The 21,741-nt window shown below is 37.9% G+C and overlaps 2 protein-coding genes across 6 annotated transcripts in view; both read left to right on the top strand.

Moving 5' to 3' along the window:
* Positions 1 to 13,638, top strand: part of ghrb (growth hormone receptor b) — a 31,254-nt gene extending 17,616 nt beyond the window's left edge. For all 4 annotated transcript variants that reach the window (XM_026174460.1, XM_026174457.1, XM_026174458.1 and 1 more), the window contains 7 exons: positions 6,644 to 6,779; positions 7,762 to 7,940; positions 9,320 to 9,498; positions 10,520 to 10,664; positions 10,841 to 10,931; positions 11,097 to 11,166; positions 11,901 to 13,638. In XM_026174460.1, coding sequence (XP_026030245.1) covers positions 6,691 to 6,779; positions 7,762 to 7,940; positions 9,320 to 9,498; positions 10,520 to 10,664; positions 10,841 to 10,931; positions 11,097 to 11,166; positions 11,901 to 12,746 — 1,599 coding nt within the window. In that variant the 5' untranslated portion in view covers positions 6,644 to 6,690 and the 3' untranslated portion in view covers positions 12,747 to 13,638. The remainder of the gene's footprint in view (positions 1 to 6,643; positions 6,780 to 7,761; positions 7,941 to 9,319; positions 9,499 to 10,519; positions 10,665 to 10,840; positions 10,932 to 11,096; positions 11,167 to 11,900) is intronic.
* A 349-nt stretch (positions 13,639 to 13,987) lies between these two features.
* Positions 13,988 to 21,678, top strand: ccdc152 (coiled-coil domain containing 152). Of its 2 annotated transcripts, none has more exons than XM_026174453.1 (8): positions 13,988 to 14,241; positions 14,649 to 14,754; positions 15,192 to 15,260; positions 16,067 to 16,131; positions 18,081 to 18,210; positions 18,981 to 19,108; positions 19,366 to 19,467; positions 20,890 to 21,678. In XM_026174453.1, the coding sequence occupies exons 1-8, from the start codon at positions 14,179 to 14,181 to the stop codon at positions 21,016 to 21,018; spliced, it is 792 nt and encodes a 263-aa protein (XP_026030238.1). In that variant the 5' UTR covers positions 13,988 to 14,178; the 3' UTR covers positions 21,019 to 21,678. The 2 variants fall into 2 exon arrangements, with proteins under 2 accessions (XP_026030238.1, XP_026030237.1); XM_026174452.1 differs by having other exon boundaries at positions 18,081 to 18,216.
* The last annotated feature ends 63 nt before the right edge of the window (positions 21,679 to 21,741 follow it).

Below are 21,741 nucleotides of genomic sequence, written 5' to 3'. Positions count from 1 at the left end.
AGAAACACACTTCGAGTCAGAAACATTCGAGGAAAACTGTTTGAGGGTCAACACATGAGATGCAGATGGCTATTTTTGCATTTTGAATGAAATTACGCACTTTACAATATGACTTTGTGTATATCAAACTACAGTATATAACTCTTTCCAAGGTTAAGATTTTCTATGCCGGCACTACAGTCATGTGAAAAACCGTTTTCACACGACTCTGTGCAACCGAGTGAAAAACTAAGTACATCCTTGCTGCTTCCATTATTAACAAGCGTGACTAGCTTTTTGGGGGGGAAAAAAAAGAAGGCAAAAAAAAAAAAGAGGTTTTGACATGTTGCCGGTCTGGAGCATCCAGGTTCATTTTAGCACAATGCCAGAATTTTTTTTTTCCAGGAATGGATACCCAGCAATTCTACCCCAAGGTCATACTGTGTAATACTCAGAAAAACTGTAAAACCTCCCCCGAGCTAGATCCTAAAATCTGTAGGCCTCAGTTAGCATGTGAAATGCTTGACAGTACAATTAGAGAAAGACTGAACAAGTCCAGCTTGTTTGGAAGGGTTTCTTGGAAAAAAGAAAACTCTTCTTCTCTCTAAAAACAACATGGCAGCATGGCTTAGATTTGCATCTGAACAAACCCAAAGGCAGAACAATGTCCTGCCATAACACATGCAGATCACCAGACCTCATACCAACTATCAAGCATGGTGGTGGAGGGGTGGTGATTTGGGCATCTTGCAGTCATTGAGTCGACCATGAAGTCCTTTGTATTCAAAAATATTGTGTCCGAGTGCAAAAGTGTTTCAGTGATCCAAAGTACATTGGCAAATCTGCAAGTTACTCATTTATACAAAAGGATCTACAACCCCCCCCCCCCCCCCCCCCCCCCCGGAGACAGACACACACAGACACACACACACACAATTTCTGTCAATGATTAACATTACAAGGAGATCAAAGTTGAATTTCACTTGAAGTGCAATTGCATCAGAAAGTTCTTATTTGTTGATTTTTTTTTTTCCTTTAAAAAGAGGAAAAACAAATATCTGCATTGCTCTGCCTACCGTCAGTGGGGCCCTGCCTACAGTTTAAGAGTAATTAATAATAATTAATATGAAGTAATGTTCTTGAACGCTCACATTCAAGCGCATACCAACTCAAAGAAATGTTCCATGTTTTCATTTATCACTAAACTGAGCTACAGGAATCCACCACATAGCTGAGTGTCAAATTAATTATTCTCTTAATCCTGACACAGTTCTAAGGAGGAGCAGGGGATCGAATACACAGGTTATTCTAACCCATGACGGCTTTTTCTCTGAAGCAGGCCAAAGCTATTCATCTGCTGCCTCTCAGATGTGAAGGAGTCATCTCATTGTCACACTTCTATCTCATGTTTTATCCTCTCAGACATGTTGATGTAGTCAGCTGCCTGCAGCTACTGCTGTGTTTACCTAACAGCCTGTTTTTAAAAAAAAAAAAAAAAAAAAAAAAAAGCTCTCAGCTTTCTATTTAAAAGGACACCTACTTGACATTTCACAAACATATCCCCATTCTCCCATGCAGACTGCTGTCCATACACGCCCTATTTAGCCAAAGCAAGTCACGTTTAACCACCCAAGTCAACAAAATACACAAAATAGATAGCCCCAACATACAAGATGTACTTTGCGGTGTCTCCCAGCACAGACTCAAGATTCCAGGAGACAGGCGGTTAATTCTAGGAGCTGGACAAGGCTGTAGAAGGTCCTTAACCCATCAGCAGGATGGTATCTGCTCCTTTGTAGACGGAGGACCAGGATAAGAACTGCCAGAGCTACAAAATGACCTTCAGCAGTCTGCTGTTGTGAATGTCTCTACATGCATAAAGGACACGGGGTCCATACAGACTACAGAATACAATTTTCATTTGCAATGAAATTTCAGCAAAATGGATTAACCTGCTGTGTATTCTTTTCATTTCTATCAAACAATGTAGCGTCCTTTCAAATCTAACACATTGCCCAGTCCATATCAGTGTAGATATCCAGTGTTCCTTTGGAATTTTTGACCAGTGTACAATAAAATAAAATTCAGGAAAATAATAAAAAACCAACATATAGTGTAAAAGGACATGATGGACACACAAAATATAACTGTTTTTAAGATGAGATAATACCGGCTTTTATTTGGTTTTCACTTGGAGGGAAAAAAGCCCAAAAAATCACTCTTCCCATCAGCGCTGCTGATTTGTTCTGTGAAAGTCAGGAAAAATCAGCTGAAGCGCCAACATCCTTAATTATAAGTTTTGTGCATATATGGATTAAAAAGTGCCTTTTTATTTGGCAAAACTAATTTCCTTGTTTTGGGTTTTTTTTTTTAAATTCCCACATCCCTGATTTGATATCAAATATTATTAAAAAAGATGAACCCAAAAGCGGAGAGGCGGGCTGTTAGAGATCATGCATGCAGATCTCTAACAGCAAGAGTCCAAAACAAAGACAAAATAGAATCCAAAACTAAACTAGGAACGCTTGGAAGTAAACAGGTGGAGGACCACATGACACAACCACAAAAATGAGGATTGGATGCCTTTATACGGAGACACATAAGGGCTAACAAAAAACAGCTGAGAATGATCAGAAAAGGGCAAGGGTAGGAAGTAAAAGTGCACACAGTTTCTAAAGGAAGTGCACATAGTTTCTAAAGGAAGCAAACAGAAAAGAATACAAACATTTACCAAGTGCGACAAGAAAACATACTGAACATGTCTACACAAGAAGACAGGGGCAAGGAAACACTAAAAGACGAAGACAAACTGGGAACTAACTAAACAAAAACTCCGTAAAGACATCAGTAAATAAAGATAACACCTGAAGACTCAAACGACAAAGGTAGAAAAACAAGACACCATAAAGACTGGATAGGGAAGCTCAGAAAATAAACATGTCAAAACTTCTAAACAAAAGGCACTAAATTAAAACTGCTCTACAAACAGTAAACTAGACACACAGAGAATCCAAACCTAAAAATAACCAAACAAAATGCAGGGACTACGGTCCCTGTGGAGATGATACACAAATCACAAACAATATGAACAAAACTGAAAACCTTTCATTTAAAAAAAGGAACAAAGTGTAAACCAGGAGCTCCCAAAATTGTAGCGCCAGTTAACAGCATTTTGTTTTAAGGTGAAATCTCTATAATATTGGAGAAAACCAAAACCGTTGCCGATCTTGCTCTGAGCTGCACAGTGGTGGAGTCTCAGGGAGGGGCAGCCATCTGGTGCGACTAGTTGGAAAGCGAGGGGAAGGTGCGAAGTTTAGCAGAGAGAGATGACAAACAGCACACAAAGGAAACATTTGGCCTGTTAGAGGCTTCATTAAACACACACCGGGAACACAAAGCTCCGGAAGCCGAAACATCTGCAGGAAGGAACAAGAACAAAGCAAGTGGGACTTCATGGGGGAAAAGACACAAGGTTAATGGTTTATCATCATTATGAAAATATGATGATAAACAAGGACAGAGGGGAATAGGGGTGAGGTGCCCAGCACAAAATCACAGGAGGTCCTCCAGATTTGTAGTTTAAAGCCCAATCTGAAAAGTAGAGAGGGTACCTGCCTCCTGAACCTAAACTGGGAGTTTAGCTGATAGCTGAAGACTTCGTCTCCCGTTCCTCTTTTAGAAACTCTAGGAACCACAAGCAAGCCAGCGGTCTGAGAGAGAATTGCTCCATTGGGATAATATGATACTATGAGGTCTTTGAGATACGATCAGGTCTGATCCTTAAGAACTTGGTATGTGAGGAGGACTTTCATGTCAAATCTGGATTTAGCAGGCAGCCAATGATGATATGGAAGAAATGTGATCTCTTTCCTAGTCTCTGTTAGGGCTTTCACTGCAGGATTCTGGATAACAATACAATTACAATACAATACAATTTTATTTATATAGCCCATTTAAAAACCAGATATATGCCAAAGTGCTTCACAGAAACCAATTAAGAGCAATAATAAATACAAGTAAATAAAATAATAAAATGAAATAAATAAAAATAAAATATACTGACAGGTGGGAGACATAACTAACCAATGATACAGCAGGTAGGCACAAGCCGAAAGGCTGAAGGTTAAATCATAAAAACATTAATAAAAGCAAAAAAAGATAAGTTACAGTACACTTAAAAATGCAGGGTCTAGGAGGCAGGGAAGGCAAGGCTAAATAAATACGTTTTTAATCGAGATTTAAAAAATCGAATTTAATCAGATGCGTTAGGTAGTTTAAATCTGATCTATCCGAAAGGTCCTTTTCTGTTACGATGGGTACCCACTCTTCCTCCATTGCCCCTGTTACCTCTGGTGTCCCCCAGGGGTCTGTGCTAGGTTCTATGCTGTTCTTTTTATACTTGTTACCCTTGGGCCGAATCTTTGCTAAATACAAATTTTTTTTTTAAATTAACTGAAAAATTTCCCCGATAAGTTGGGAATGAACAATCTTCTCTAGGATTTTAGACAGAAACAGGAGTTTGGAAATAAGTCTAAAGTCAGCGAGATCTTTCTGATCGAGGCAGCTCTTTTTGAGTATAGTTTGCACTACAGCATGTTTAAAAGCAGCCGGAACACAGCCCAATAACAATGACAGGCTTATTAGTGATAAAATACGGGGCCCGATAACGTTAAACCCATCTTTAATAATGCGAGATAGGTGGAAGTCATGAACAGCGTTTGAGGGTTTTAGGTGATCAATTATACCCTTAAGAGTAGGGAGCGAAACTGGATGAAACTGATTGAGGTTAGTGGAGCATCGTAAAGCTGGGGCCTGACTCATCACAGGGGGGTGCAAGACTCTTAGAGATAAGATTCTGCCTGCAAAATGATTTAAACATTCTTCACAAAGAGCTAAGGAAGACGATCTAGGCATTTCAGGACAGGGATTAATCAATGAGTTAAAAGTTTTAAATAAAAAATGTGGATTGTGACTGTTATTTGTAATGACAGCCCACAGGAAAGCCACTTTAGCCAACTTAACAGATTTCTGAAATTCTGGCGGGTCCTGCGAAGGATATCAAAAAACACCTGGAGCTTATCTTTTTTCCACCGTCTTTCAGCTTGGCTGCAAACGTGTCGTAGAGCACGTAAAGAGTAATTTAACCATGGCTGAGAGCAGCTTCCACACCATTTTACCTTTATAGGGGCCACAACGTCAAGTAAAGAGGAGCATGTATTCATTTAAACAGTAACGTATTGTGAAGGTTCAGACAGACTTAGTGGATTTTTAGTTAAAGCTAAATACAGCAGATAATACTGAAAGTTTCTGGTGTCCCGTGCGACACCTATTTTGTGTCATCTTTGCACTGAAAGTTAGTTTAAGGCCTTGGTGTTCACTCTCAGGGCTCGTCATAGTAGATCTAAGGAGCTTGGAAAGAAGGTGACTGGACTTAGAACTGAGGAAGCTTCTTGGATGAGAGGTGAAACTTCAGGAAACTTAAAGAAGTCCACTAACCTTCTTTCCTTAGACTACCATGACCTGGATGACTGAGAACCGGCACACACATTCTTGTGTTTTAATATTTGTCTTTTTATTTGTTATTTGCTGTTGGGAAGTACTTTGAAATCCCCAGAAAGGTTCTATATAATATATATATGCTAAATATATGTGTCTAAACGTTTGCATAACTATAAATTGTGAATGTGAACATATACACAGCATTTTGATATGAGTTCAGCATTTGCAGTAAATTGAAAAATAACACGTTTGTGCTTTAGGGTTAAAAAAAACCCTGCTAATCGTTTCCACATAGTTTTGGAAACTGCCCACATTAAATCAAATTGCCAAGCCAAGTCCAAATCAGTTTTTATGACTACCACAAGAAAAGTCCCACGCGTATCTTGCAGAGTGCAGTAGATATTTGGCGTCATCAGTATTGTTTAAACAAATGTTTAAAGTGGTGTTATGTTACTGTGTTGCAGAAAGCATTGAATAAAGGGGCAAAATGACCTTATGGTTGAACGTGTTGAGCATGCACATCAGTGCTTGAAAAGAACAAGAAGCAGTGCTAAATTACTAACTATGCACTGAATATTATGCACCACTTAAACTTTGGTTTCTGAATTAAATATGTTTTTCTTCATTCTGTACAGAAAAGACCAGTTAAACCACATTATGCTCACATTTTTCACCTTTGCATTGATCACAGTTCACACAGACAGGATCTGGGACAGAGTATCGTAAGTCTGTGAAGGTTCTCAGTTGTATCGTATCGTAAGGAAACTGCAGAAATGTGCTCTCTGCACACGTGTTTCGAGTTTATTCAGGCAGTAAAACAGATTCCTGGAGGTTCTTTCTGTGTAACTGTGTTTCTAGGTAAGGCAAAAGCAAATAGCTTGTTCCGTGAGCGTCGTGGCACTGAACTCTCCAGCTGCTGCTTTCTCTTAAAGAGCAATAAAATGACTTCCAGGAAACTGCTGATACTCGCCTTGTGGCTGCGCTCCTCAGTGGAGTTAGATTACCATTATTAGCTTGTCACTGAAGTGTATCTTTGCAATCCTCAAAAGCAACAAGATTTTATAACACTTGCAACAAGGAAAAGAAAAGAGAAGTAGATATTTGCTGTATTAAAGATAATTATGCGTAATCTTCCCCTCTGTTCCTCTCTCCCTGTTTCCTTCAGTTCTCTCTGAGAGACGTCCACACCTCACTGGCTGTGCTTCCCCAGACATGATGACTTTCCGTTGCAGATGGAATGTTGGCCCTTTCCAGAATCTCTCTGATCTCAGAGCTCTCCGCTTATTCTACTTTATAAATGTGTAAGAAGAAAATACCTCTCATCACTACCAGAGTGCTTTTTTGGGAAAGATTAGGAAGGGGAAAAAAGAAGAAAAACATGGGTCATAGGTGCCTGTTTTGTACAGGCATTCGCACATCTGCAGGTTCTTAAGCACAGCTTTAAAGAGTTTCTACACATATGTAGTGTGAGGAAAACGCCAGTTGTTTGCAGCCTTTGAAATGATTTTAAAGTATTAGAATAGAAGTATTTTTAGCCTGTTAAGTGAGCAAAAACACAATAGAAACACTTTATGTGTAGATAAACCATCATTTAGCTGCTTAGGTCAATCAGGGCCACTGGGTTTATACCTCCAATGCGTAAAATTTAAACTTATGGTGCAGACATTCACTCTGTTGACAAAGCAAAGTCCAGCTTATATTGTAACGTTTAACACGCCTAACTTCGGGCAGTTTACGCTTTATTGCCTTAAATACTCTTTTTAAGTACACACGTTTTCACACAGGCAAAGTAAATTTTCTAATTGTCAGCAAATGCAATAAAAAGATAAAAGAGGAATAATGAAAATCCCAGTTCCAATCCAGCTCCAGACTGTCACCAGGCCGACCTGCACTACCTTCATGACCCATGAATCCTTTGGCTGTATTTTATGTGTTATCAGCTGTTGCTTGATTGTGAAACTAGGAAAAACTAGATAAATTGCTTTAATTTTACATACATGTCATACTTGATGAGTTCATATAATACAGTTGTTTATTCCTCAAAACTCAAACAGAATATTTAAAAGATTAGTTAATCATACTGCCTCTTTTCATTATTATCTATAATTCCCCTCAGAACAAAATGCCATTTATTAGCAGGGTAGGTCATAATCTTATCTGCAGATTACCATGAAATCGCATTTCATGCATACATGGGAACAACCCTTTGTTCGTGACCTTGCACTGCTCATGGATTTCTTACTGTAACTGACTAATGCGCTGATCCTGTCCCCCACCATTCAGACCCCCTCATCTGTCTTCAAAAAATTGGAGTGAATGTCCTCACTACAGCAACGAGACGCCAAACGAGTGCTTTTTCGATCAGAACCACACCTCGATCTGGACATATTACAACGTCCAGCTCCGTTCCAGGGATGAGACCATCCTCTATGATGAGAAGGGTTTCTTTGTTAATGACATTGGTGAGTTCACTGCCTCTTTACACACACTGAAATTATTATGTTAGAAAAGACTAATAAAAAGATACAGTTGTAAAGTTTTCGCATGTTACACTGTCACCACTTTTAACTGTCACAGCATCACAAGTACGCGAGGTGGTTATATGACATTTTCAGGGGTGAACAATACTTTTGATCTTTGTTACAAAATTTTGTTTCTGTTTGATCTTTTTCTTATAATTCGCTAGAGAAAACTTCAAAAAGGGAATTTTTGGTTAACATAAAGGGTTATGGCCAAAGTTCAGGTCATCCCTCCTATGATTGCCTGTGCAATTATGGATAACATCTCCCATGAGTCTTAGCATTTGCATATTTTTCAGGCTTCATAGGAGCTGCAGAACAGGTTTAACAGAGCTACAGTGATTTCTAGTGTCCTGCAGAATTGATTATAAAATGCTCTTGCATGTATATGAGACTCGCTTACATGGTCAGGGCCTTGCTACATTTCTGATAATCTGTTACTTTACGTTATCCTCGACTCCTAAATTGTTACACATCCAGTATTCCTCAAAAAGAAAAACTGGGGATGCAGTTTTTCACCCGTCAGCCTGAAAGGTTTGGTTTATTGTCGTCACCCCGCCAGGCGGCATATCTCTCACCTCTTCTCTCTTTGTGTCTGCTTTAAAGGTTTATTTATGAAGGACTTATCTGTATTGACGTTTGCAAAGGCCAATAAATGGAACATTTAAAAAATAGAGCAGAGACATATCTTCCAGCTTTTCCTCTAACGCCTCGTGCAGCTCAAAGTTTTTCACTTACTGTTGTGAAAACGCTTAGTTAGGATCTTTATAGAGCACAGAGCACACATGACTTTCATCTACTGATAGTTTCATAACATTTTTTCTCCCCCCCCACCCCTTTTTTTATTGTTTAGTCTAAGCCTATTTTTCATAGAAATATCTACAACAATGTGCTTACAACTTTGTGCCAACTGTTTGGGAAAAACTTTTCCTGTTTCAACATGATTAAATCTGAACATTGACGGCGAGCCAAGCCATCAGTGGCTGACTTCACTAATTCTCTCGGGCCGAATGTGACTAAAGGCTTGATGTCAGGTTTTGAAATCTTGCTTCAGGATGACTTGCAGCCAAATTCCAAGAAGAGGCGATTACAGCAGTGCTTGTATTCCATTTGCTTTGTAAAAACAAGTTCAGCAATCATTTGCAATGTCCTGGTCTTTGCTTGCTTTCATGTAGGCAGTGAAAGAGACAGTCGAGGACAGTGATGTAAGGATCCGTCTGTTATTACTCAACAAATTAATTAGTTCAGTCCAGTGGAAGACTTCCTGACACCAGCCCCCTTACTGATGAAAAAGTGCTCTAAAGTGACCTTCTGTTCCGCAGTGCAACCGGATCCTCCTGTCAGCCTGAACTGGATGCTGCTGAATGTGAGTTTGACTGGCATCCACTATGACATACTGTTGAGCTGGAAGCCTCCTCCATCTTCAGGTGTGGAGACAGGGTGGATGAAGCTGCAGTATGAAGTTCAGCACCGTGACAACAGCTCCAGGGTGTGGGAAATGGTGGGTGTGTCATGAATCTAATACACAGCTCAAAAAAATTAAAGCAGCACTTCAAACTTCTGGGGTATTTATCTGGTCAGTTAAATAGCAGAAGGGTTGTTAATCAGTTTCAGGTGCTTTGGTGTTATTAAAATTAACAACAGATGCACTAGAGGGGCAACAATGAGACAACCCCAATAACAGGAATTGTTTTACTGGTGGAGGCTGCTAACATTTTTACCTCCTATTTTTTTGGTTTTTGGTTTTTTTGCTTGCAATTGTGGGGGTTTTTTTGCATTTGGCTAGGGTCAGTGTCACTATTGTTAGCATGCGGCAATACCTGGACCCTAAAGAGGTTGCACAAGTAGTCCAACCTCTGGCAATGGCCATCAATACAAGATGAGCACTGCCGAGGTACAAAATGCACTCCAACAGGCTACTGGTTTGAATGTCTCTAACCAAACAATCAGAAATGTCACGAGGGTAGCCTGTGGGTCTGACATTGATACCGCTGACTGGCCCCGAAATTCGCCTGACCTAAATCCAATAGTTATGTTTTGGTCAATCTGACACTGTCAGGTTGCACCTTCGAGCTCAGTGACTCCCAGATATGGGATAAGATCCCCCAGGACACCATCCATCATCTCGTTATGATGATGGTGTCAGTCATGCATACAACCACATGGAGGCCATACAAACTACCTGGTATCATTTTGAGTTGCTGCAGTTGAATTTTGGCAAAATGGACTTGCCTGCTTTGATTTTGATGTGTCTTTGAATTCGGCCCTCTGTAGGTTGATCATTTTCATTTCCATCAAATTATGTGGCATCCTTTCATTCCTAGCACCTTATCCCGGTACATATCAGTACAGATATCCAGCATGATTTGTTTTGGGGGTTGTTTTTAACCCATCGAGCTCTGATGCATTTTCAAAAGGTTTTTGGGGAGCATGCACACTGGCTGATTTTGGTAATAATCTTTTTATTGTTGTCAAAGGAAACCTAAATGTCAGACTTTGAAACCTTATTTTTTTCACCACAGGCTGACCCTGTTTTGAGTACAAGGTGCTCCCTTTACGGGCTTCAAACTAACATCAATCATGAGATCCGGGTTCGGTGCAAAATGCTCGGTGGGAAAGAGTTTGGAGAATTCAGCAAATCTGTCTTCATTCACATCCCATCGAAAGGTAAACTCACTGTTTGACTCAGTGTTTGAACCGGGTGTAAACGGTGTTGTAAAGACTTTTCAGTTTTAGATCATCTTATATTTGTCATGAATTAACATTTGAGTACTATTTCACGTTTTATGTGAAGTTTAATGTGATTTTTTTTTTTGTGTGTGTGTGTCCATTGTTTTCATCAGTTTCAAGATTCCCCGTGGTGGCTTTGCTCATCTTTGGTGCCTTGTGTTTAGTGGGAATCCTGATGTTGGTTATCATATCACAGCAAGAAAAGTAAGCATTTTAGATTTATTAGGCTTTTATGCTAAGCTGAAACGGTTTTGGCTGCTTAACTTTGAAAATCTACCACAGGCTCAGACGTCAATTGTGTTTACTGTTTTCTAATTTCTTCCATGCACTGTGTGGAATTTAGTATTCTTTTTTTATTTATTCCCCAAGGTGGATGGTTATCCTTTTGCCTCCTGTTCCTGGACCCAAAATTAAAGGAATTGACTCTGAACTTCTCAAGGTGCTTATCCAAAGTTGTGACACTTAAAATAACTTGATTATCTTAATTACAAAACTATATATATATATATATATATATATATATATATACACACACACACACACACACACACACACACACACACACACACACACACACACACACACATATATATATATAATATACACACACATATATATATATAATATACACACACACATATATATATATATAATATACACACACATATATATATATATATATATATATATATATATATATATATATATATATATATATATATATATATATATATATGTGTGTATATTATATATATATATATGTGTGTGTGTATATTATATATATATATATATATATATATATATATATATATATATACACACACATATATATATATATATATATATATATATATATATATATATATATATATATATATATATATATATATATATATATATATATATATATATAATATACACACACATATATATATATAATATACACACACATATATATATATATATACACACACACATATATATATAATATACACACACACATATATATATATATATATATATATACACACACACATATATATATATATAATATACACACACACATTTATATATTCGAATGACTATACACTAGAGTACAGTCTACAGGTTAAAAACAAGACTTAAATTGCAATGATGGCCTCTAAGTGCATTGGTATATTTTCTTTCTCACAGAGTGGGAAGCTTAGGGAATTGACATCAATCCTGGGTGGTCCTCCTGATTTGAGGCCGGAGCTCTACAACTCCGACCCCTGGATGGAATTTATCGATCTGGACATTGAAGAGCAAAGCGACAGAGTGACAGAACTGGACACTGACTGTCTCATGAACCACCACCTGACTTCTAACTGCTCCCCACTATCACTTGTCTTCAGAGATGACGATTCAGGTCATGCAAGCTGCTGCGATCCAGATCTCCCATGCGACCCAGAACCATCACCTTTCCTTCCTCTGTTCCCAAATCTTGCCCTCAGTCAGGAGACATTATGTGCAGCAACCTCCGAGCCAAGCTCTCCCATCCAAAGCTGCAACTCTGGGGAGCTTCCTTCATTCGTAACGGACAGAGACACTTTGTACACCCAGGTGAGTGAGGTGAGGTCATCGGGCAAGGTGTTGCTCTTACCTGAGGAACAGACAGAGGGGGAGAAAATGCCTAGTAAAGAGAAGGAGGACGAAATTGTGGTAGAGAAAGAGAAGAAAGAGTTTCAGCTCCTCGTGATGAATGCAGATCACAGAGACTACACTTCAGAGCTCAATGCAGGAAAAACAAGCCCAGAATTATCCACAGGGGACCTGACTGAACCCTGTAAAACATTTCCGTCACCTCCCTATGAATCAAACACCACCTCGCCCCCACCAATCCCTGCTCCTGTCTACACTGTGGTCGAAGGTGTTGATAGACAGAACAGTCTCTTACTGTCACCAAATTCAGCTCCAGCCTCACATCTGATAATTCCAAAGAACATGCCGACACCAGACGGCTACCTGACCGCTAACCTTCTGGGAAGTATCACACCGTAATTCAGTGTCGAAGTGTGCAAATTAAAAATCTGGAGGTTGAATGTTGACTGCATCCTTTGGCAGAGTTTTGTAAAGGAACTGAATAAAAATGTGTTTTACTCTGATTGTAGAAAAGGGAAGCATTAAAAGGGAACGCTCGAGCTGAAAACTGCTGCACCTTCCAGTATACATGTATTTATTTTATTTGCATTTATAAGATTTAGTAAAAAAATTAATTTCCTTTCATCCCTGGTGGTCCTCTTTGTTTAAATCTTTGCTAATGTTTTGTCATTTGGTGCTGTAAGCCAAACAAGGACAAAAATGGATTGCAGGTGCACAATTCCCTGCAATATTTAAACGAGCAACACCTTCTATGCTACAGATTCACATTTTAATCAGCATTAATGTTAAAGGCACCACGTCCTTGTGCATATTGTACATATGAAAAGACAATATTTGAAAAGAAACAAATAAATAACCTTCTTTTTGATTTTCTTTTGAATGACATTTTTTTTATCTGTCAGATCAACTTTGCCTCAATGCAAACTCAATGCATTCAGTTCTGTGCTTTTCAGAATGCTCAGTGTATGTCAACATATTGATTCCTAAAAAAAGAATAATAAAGCATGATTTATGTGTGACAGGATAAACAGGAGATCAATGTAAGATGCTAATTTAATATTAATATTATCACATATTGTGTTCTTAAAAACTGTGAAAAGTTTTGAGAACTAAAGCCAAAACGATATGAACTGAAATTATTTTGCTTAGTGAGTATTTGTGTTTATAGTGCATGGATTCTTTTGCTGTTTTTTTTGTTTTGTTTTGTTTTGTTTTGTTTTTTATTTCTGGTTGGCTTATATGCATTTGATGCAATGTAAAAGCTAAAGGTATATGAACAGTGTTAATTTGTATGGTTATTGCAATAATCTAAAAATATTTTCAAATAAATGAAATAAAAAATCAGATTTTGACTTTATGTGTCTTAATAAACTAAAATGTGTTTTGTTTTTCTGCGTTATTTATGTAAAAACCAGTGACTCTACAGCCATTGGTAAAAACCCACAATCTACTAAGTATCTTGATTTTTGGGTTACTTCTGAGTAAGTCAAAATCATAAAATATCAAAAAAATTCTAAATTGGGGACAAGTCACAATATATATTTTTTTATTTACAATAATAAAAAAAATAGAACATGGTAACAACTGTCACCATATACATTTTTTTCTCTTAAAGGTAATAATTTATGTGAAATTTATATAAACTGCAGATTTTTATTTATTTATTTTACTAAATATTAAATAATCATAGCACTGCAGAGAAACCGCTTCACTGCTAGTAAGCTAGCTGTATGCCCAAACGAGCTGGGGTCTTTGTTAGCATCATGTTAACATCACTTATGAGGAAGATAATAAAGACAATACTATACTGACTTGCTCTCGGGCTTAAAATATGACAAAGTTAAACTGCGTTAATCTTGAGAAATTTCTGGAGGAGTTTTGTCAACTAGAACAGGTAAAGTAATTTACATTGCCCTATTAGCCAGCTAACTTGCTAATAGGCTAACTTCATCTGCTATTTACTTTCTCTTTTTTTTACTTTCTGCCTCTTTGTTAGACTAGGAGTTTATCTATGAACTTTTACAGGAAGGCTTTCAAATGTTTTTATTAATGTCAGCTATCTTTTTTTCTTGTGTTGTTTTTTTTTTATTGCTCGTAGTCACTTAAACATAAGAAGGAAACCTAGTAAGTAAAAGAGGGATTAGACTGTAAATAAACTTAATCCTAATGAACATACATCATACATTTGTAATAAATGTGGATTTTACTTTATAATAAACCTGAGACTGTTTGTGTTTTATTATATATGTGCATATGTGTCTTTATGGAATAAAGTATTTTCTCTGGATCTTTATTAAACAGAACATAACTGAAGTTAATGGCAGAAACAGCATGTTGGAGATCATGTTGGAGGATGCTAATAGACTGGTGAAGTTTTACCAGACCAAGGAGAAGAGCCTAATTGAGGGTGAGTGTTAAAACTCAAAACCTATCATTCAGTTTAATAACATCTCCCTCTGCTGGTGGTTTTGCATTCATCGGGCCCTACTGGAGTAGTGCTGTATGATTCATATATAAAAATAATCGTTATTCAGCTTATACTGGCCTTGGTGAAGGCCCTGGGTTCATCCTCTTGATGAAGTGAGATGTTATAACTTGTTGATCTCATTATTTGACATTTTAGCCACATTTCATATCAGTATCCAGCATTGTAATTCCACATATGTCATAGAAAAATACCATCTGGCAGATATTAATAACAAGCCGGATTTGGTAGCGATTCACTTTACAGAAGAAAAACATTTTAAATATTTGGGGATTTTTTCTGTAAATTATTAAATTTATTTCTGTTTTATATATGTATTTGGAGCATGAAAGTAGACTTTGTTTCTGAACCTCTTTCAGAAAAAGATAGCCTTCTTCTCACAGTGAACAAACTGCAGCAGACTCTGCAGGAGCAGTGCAACCTCAGAGGTATCTCTAATAACATATCAAACACACATACACATATATACAGCAAAAAAAGGTACCCTTTGTCAGCTCTAACGTTTTACATATCAGGACATAATAATATAATAGTTCTTAGCAGGTCTTAAAATGAGGTATATACATGTGACATATTAGTGACATATTATATTGTGTTGTTATTTATTTAAGAACTAAACCAGAATGCAGAAATGTTGTGTTAAAGACTAAGTGCACCCTGTGCAGTTTGTAGAACAAGTTTTAGTAGCAAGAACTTGAAGTAATTGTTTTCTTCTAGGATTACTGCCTTGTTTCAGTATCCAGTTTTGGATAAACTTTAGCTGTCGCAGAGATGGCTGCACATTTGGTCCTGTATGCTGGAGAGGAAGCCCAAACCATCAACCCTGAGGTGTTTCTATTGAGATGCTGTGTTTAGTTCTCTCCAAATGTGACACTGCACATCATGGCCAGACATCTTCACTTTGGTCTTGGCTGTCCAAAAACCAGTGTTCAAGAAATCATGTGGGTTGTTCTGGTAACCCTTCCAAACAAGCCATACTCGTTCAGTCTTTTTCTGATTGTATGTCACGAACTTTAACATTTGAAATGTGAAAATAAGGCTTGTCTGGGTTGTTTGAGGTTTCTCTGAGCATTACATGGTCTGATTTGTGGGGGAATTTGCTGCGATGTGCACTAAATAAGGACTAAATAATTTTTATTATGTCTTGATATGTAAAACCTTTATATTTTTATATATTTTTGATAGGGTGATAATCAACTGAAAATGACTCCATATCATCTTTTTCATGTTTCAGTGAAGAATGAGAGACTCAAGAATGATATGGCAGATCTGAAACAGCAGAATGAGAGAACAGCAGAGGTATGAACAGAAGTAGGAGCAAGCAACAGGTGTTTCCTGTAATCACTCTGGCTCCTTAGACCTAAACTGTTAGGCTACAAAGCAAAACTAAAGGGTTTATCAGGTACATAGAGTGTTTCTACCTAGCTAAATCTCCATAATAACATATGCTGAACACATATCCAGAGTAGGTTTTCAGGTTATGAAAACGAGTTTGGTTTAAAGACCATTGTAAGTTGACACTTTTTGTTTGCCACAGATGGTCTTACCACCAATATGCTCTCTGTGTTTGATTTTTCTTTTCAAAGTTTTGAAAATACAAATTTAACAAGCAGATCATGTCTTGTTGGGCCAAATCTTTCTTTATCTTGTTTATGTGGTGGTGCTCATGTGTTTCATAAGCAGTCTAGGCTCAGTACTTTCAATACTTTATATAAATTTGGTGGTGCTAGAAACACGAAGACCGACATTAGTGACGTCTGAGCACCTCAGCATACAGGACTGAGCACGTCTGAGAACCTGTTCAGCTGTTTATGATGAGTGAAGGAACTTAACCCTCTCAGGCTCAAATTAAATTTTTTGTTGCTAATCCACAACCAAGTCCTGCAGTGGTACTTCTGAGTAAAAAAACCTCATAAAATGTGCATGTGGGTTAATCCGGTTGTTAGTTCTTAACTGTTGCAAATCGGCAACGCCTGCCTTGAGAGGGTTAAACTGATGAACATCTATCATAGAAATGATACAAAGCTTTTCCTAGAGTTGGTCAAGTGAGAAACACAGAATTATACCTGCACATTTTACTTTCTCCTTTGGTTTTTTTGATCATGTAATGTGGCAGTCTTGTTCAGTCTTGCTGTTGGATGTAGTTGATGCTGCCTCTATGCAAGACACCTTGAGGCAGGAAGGTGCCTTTTCCTGGATTATATCCAGATGTTACAATATGATGTTGACATGTTTGGCTGTCAATCTGTTGTGTTTGGCTAAGCAGTTTGCTGCGGTGTTGTATTCGTTGGGATTGCACCATGTTATCTAAAAGTCATAAATCAATTTCTCTTTTTTGTCGTGAACAGCAATGCAGCAGGGTGCCAGAAATTTGCAATAGAGCGTTCGGCAGATGATGCAGAACGCACATAAATGTGTTTTCACAGAGGCTTTGGGTTTGTTTCAGATTTAAAGGTTGCTTTGTACAAGTGTTTTAATAATTACTTTTCTTAGAGCCAAGTAGTGTAAAGAAATTTCCCATTTAGTGCAACATAATGCTTCAGGTCTTGTGCTGTTGTAGCTAATAGCAGACAGGTTAGAGAACTGATCAGCCTATTTTGTCACAGAATATTTAATAATGAAATTACTTTTTACTTCTTAATGCGTAGCATATGATGTCAAAAATATCATGATTAAAGTTTAAGAGGTATAAAGTGAAGCTGTCACTGAGAGTGCACAGAGAGGTAAAATATAATAATAATAATAATAATAATAATAATAATAATAATCAAATTGTACAAGATTATGAGTTTTCTTTCTGCATTGTTTGGATCACCAGTGTTTCATTTTGCTGCAACAACTTTTAAAATATTCTTTACATCTCTTCGGAGCCATGGGCTTTCTTTGCCTTCAACAACAGCGTTTATTGATGCTGTTGTTAGAGGCAAAGAAAGCCTGGGCAGGTCACACATGCTTCGTAGTGCACTCTATTGCCAAGTATGAAACAAGTGAAGCTATGCTTGGATTTACCCAAATTTATAACTTTAATGATTAATTGTAATAATAACAATAATAAATCATGATAAGTGTGTCAATGTTATCTAAATACAAAAATATGCCTGCAAGTGACAGAGCTGTCGATCAAACTCGGTTTCAGTATGTTGAGAGGAAATCTTTAGAAGTGAAAACATCTGAGGGGTATGAGCCTGTCGGAGCCTGTGCTAAAACTTTGCGCAGCAGTAATTTCAGCCTTTGTATGCTGTTATCAGGTTGGAAAAGCTGAAGTTCAGCGGCTGGTCAGAGAAATGAGAGCAGAAGAAGGGAGACACAAGAGGGCGCTAGAGGATCTAAGACAGCAGTGTGGCAGGGAGGCGGAGGATGCCCACAGGGAGTATTTTAGTCAGTGTAAGGCCTCACAGAGTGCTCAGTGCACTGAGACACTGGTTCATGTCCAATGAACCCATTACACCCTGACATGCTACAACAAATGTATGAGAACAAGTAGGATGGAAGAGTTCCAAACACTGTCTGATAAATGGGATACCTAAATCGCATTGCCTGCAGACACACCAACACAAAAAAAAGCATTGTCAGCTTGCAAAATCCTTTCATAGTCTATCTTTTTATGATGTGCATTTAGACATTTCAGTGCAGCTTTAATAAAGTCTGCAGAGGGTTTGCTTCTCCCTCTTATTTAGCTACATGCTCGCTACTCTGATCAGGAAGCTCTGCAGAAACTGTTAAAGGCATCAAACAACTTACAGTTTGCTCAGATTTGCAGGAAATCTTTAGTTTTGTTGATTCTAAAAAATGTTTTTGTGAACACGTGCACTTGTTTTGTTGATTGATTGCTTTTTATGGCTGTAGACAGAGTGAGACAAAGCATCAAGCAAATTATCTCACAATTTGACAGCCTTGAGCTCTTATATGCATAATGGGAGCACACTCCATTGAGTGCATGAGGGGGTTGTAAGACTCAGAATAAGTGAGAGTGGAGATGTTATGTAATGTTTCAGGGAATACTGACACATTATTTATATAATTTATGGTCCTTGAGTCCTATTGCACAACACGGACAGCTAACAACAGATCTGTTGAAGTTTCCTTACTTTACATCAGTTTTTTACTGACAAAATCAGAGAAATCTGCCTGTGATTTGTTTTATTCAGTGGAAGCTAAAGATGCTGAATGTAAGAAGCTGCTGGAGAAAAAGGATCTGGATCTAGAGGACATGAAGAAGAGACTAAAAGATCAGGAAAAGGAGAGTCAGAACGAGCTACTCAAGTTACAGATGGAGGTAAAATAACATAATTGAAATTGTAACCATCATACTTAATTTGATTAACATAGATCTACATAAATATCTGTCATTGCTTTTAATATATTTATGATGTTTAATAATCAGGTTTAAATTGTGTGTGATTTTAATGAATAATATTAAGAACACAGGCAGGAGCAGGAGTCTAAATCTTTGAAATAAGAATAAACTCTGCTTTGGTTTTGAGTGTCTAGTTTCAGTTACAAGCTCATTGTTTTGCTCTGTGTTTTTGGCAGTTTGGTGCAAAGTTAGCCAGAGTTCAGAGTTCAGCTCAGTGGAGCCAACAGCAGCAGCAGCAGCAACATGGCCCAAACCTTCCTCAGAGTGTCTTTAAAAGGGTAAGCAGCCCACACAGAACCTGTTACACCCCCTTGTTTAAACTGTTGTCAATCTATAACTGAGTGTTTTGGTGTGATTTACCGTATTCCAAAAGCACAGGTGAGTAAACACCATGTGTGTAACTGTTACTGATGTACTGATGTATCCTTCTCATAGAAACTACAACTAAGAGTAGAGCAAAGTCCATTAAGTCTTAACTAGAAATCTTATCTTGTTAGTCTACACGTTTTAAGTCATCAGGCTGCTTCCCGGTATGCTGTGTAAGCTTTATCAGCCTTTGTAATGCTTTAACAGACATAAATTCCCACTTAAATGGTAGGCTGACTGCCTGTATACGTTGCTTTTCTAGTCTTATTTGACCACTCAGCTTTCAACATGGGCATGTCTTTACCCCGAAAGTGTCAGCTGGATCATTTTTGAAGCATAAATTAAACTCCAAGAAGTGAAATGGCAACTTTAGGTTCATTGCTATAAATGAACTGCACCACAGTTAATCTTGATGCTGACTGTCACAAACACCTCCTTCAGGTTAACACTAGCTGTCCACTTTATTAGGTATACCAGTTTGGTATGAGCAATACTCATCACACCAGGCGTTTTTCCAATCTTCCATTGCTCAGTTTTGGGGAGCCCCTGTGAACTGTAGCCACAGGTTCCTGTTCTTAGATGGCAGCGGTATCACCTTGTGTCACCGTCCTCCATCTACATTCAGAGATGCGCTTCTGCCTTGGTTGAATATAGAAAATGCACACTAGATATAACCATCCAATATTCTAATTCACTTAAATGACCTTTCTGAGTCATTCTGGTGCTTGGTTTGAACTTAAGGAAGTCATCTTGACTGTGTGTACATTGCTAAAATGCACCGAGGTGCTCCCATGTGTTTGGCACGTCAGATATGTGCAATAACCAGTAGATGTACTCTGTAAACTAGTCAGTGAGTGTACTTAGCCACTTAGCAACAACATTCCTTCAAGTGGGGTAGTTGGTTGCTCATTTTATGTTACAGAAAAAATGTCTAATGCTTGGGTTATTTTTGGTATCTCATAAATCCCAGACAGGGTTTTGTGTGTTTTGTTGAAAACTGCTAACCAAAATTTTCATTATTATGATTTCAAAATTTATTTCATTAGGGGGGAAACCGTTCAGTTATGTGTTTTCTTACATTTTGGGCTTTAAATGATTGAATAAGAAAATAATTTCAAAAGGCATGAAATCATGAACAGCAATGAATATATCACTGAGTGGCTTCAGCAGCCACTCAGTGCAAAGCACATGGCAGACTAGATTTTTCATTTAAACTCGTTTACCTGGCATTAATCTGAAGAATAGAAGCTAGTATTTACAGGGCGTGTTTTATAGGTCAGCAGTGATTTTGTGTTTTCAGAAGTGTGTTGTATGTCTTTTTATGTTTTTCTCAGAAGCTGCAGTTTTTCCAGGAGGAAAAGAACAAAGAGATTTTTGCCCTGCGTCAGAGAATCAAAGAGCTGGAAGAGAATCAGCGTGCCAGCAGCATCCTGGACAGCCGTCCAAAGAGAAGAAAGATTTAATTTGTTTAGAGGCTAACGAGCTGCTGACCTGCCAGTGGACGTGCATGATTCCCATAGAGCATTCTGAAATTTCCAATCTTACATATTCAACAGGACATTTACTTGGTGCTTGTGCAGTGTGACTAGATTTGACTGCAAGTCCAGTGCTCTTCTTGCAGGTGACCAGTGTAAAGAAAGTACAAACACATGCTGTATTCCTGTCTAAGGATTTAATCCAATTAGACGCCTGCAGGGAAGGATGGAGGGAGAGAGTGTAGGTGGAGTAGTGCGATTGTGAATGAATTGGCTGAAAGGGCAGTCTGATTCAAGGATGTAAATCTGTTTATCTGTTTTCATTCAAAGAAATCATTAATAGTACTTATCCCCCTTTTTTCAAGGTTATTGTAATTCACACTGAGTTCTCTTTGTGTTCATATAGATGCATTTTCTCTGTGGTTTATTGTTCTGAGCATTATTAATTGACAGAAGTCTTCAACTAGCAGAGTGTCTTGCCATAAGCTAATGTTTTGTGTGTATCATAGACTGTGTAAGAAAATGTGTATTAAAAAAACTTCAGTTGATCCAGTGAAACATCGGGCACAGCTCCTCTGTTTCAAATCTTTTCTTCTTTTTCTTTTATAAATTGCAGCTCTGTTTAGAATAAAGTAGATGACACAGCAATTTATACTTCCTGTATCATTGTGTGAACAGCATGGGTGTTGTCAGTGTGACATATTGTCAGCT

This window comes from Astatotilapia calliptera, chromosome 7 (assembly GCF_900246225.1).
Source record: "Astatotilapia calliptera chromosome 7, fAstCal1.2, whole genome shotgun sequence".
In the NCBI taxonomy this organism is placed as follows: Eukaryota; Metazoa; Chordata; class Actinopteri; order Cichliformes; family Cichlidae; genus Astatotilapia; species Astatotilapia calliptera.
This window is presented reverse-complemented; position numbering and strand designations above follow the sequence as displayed.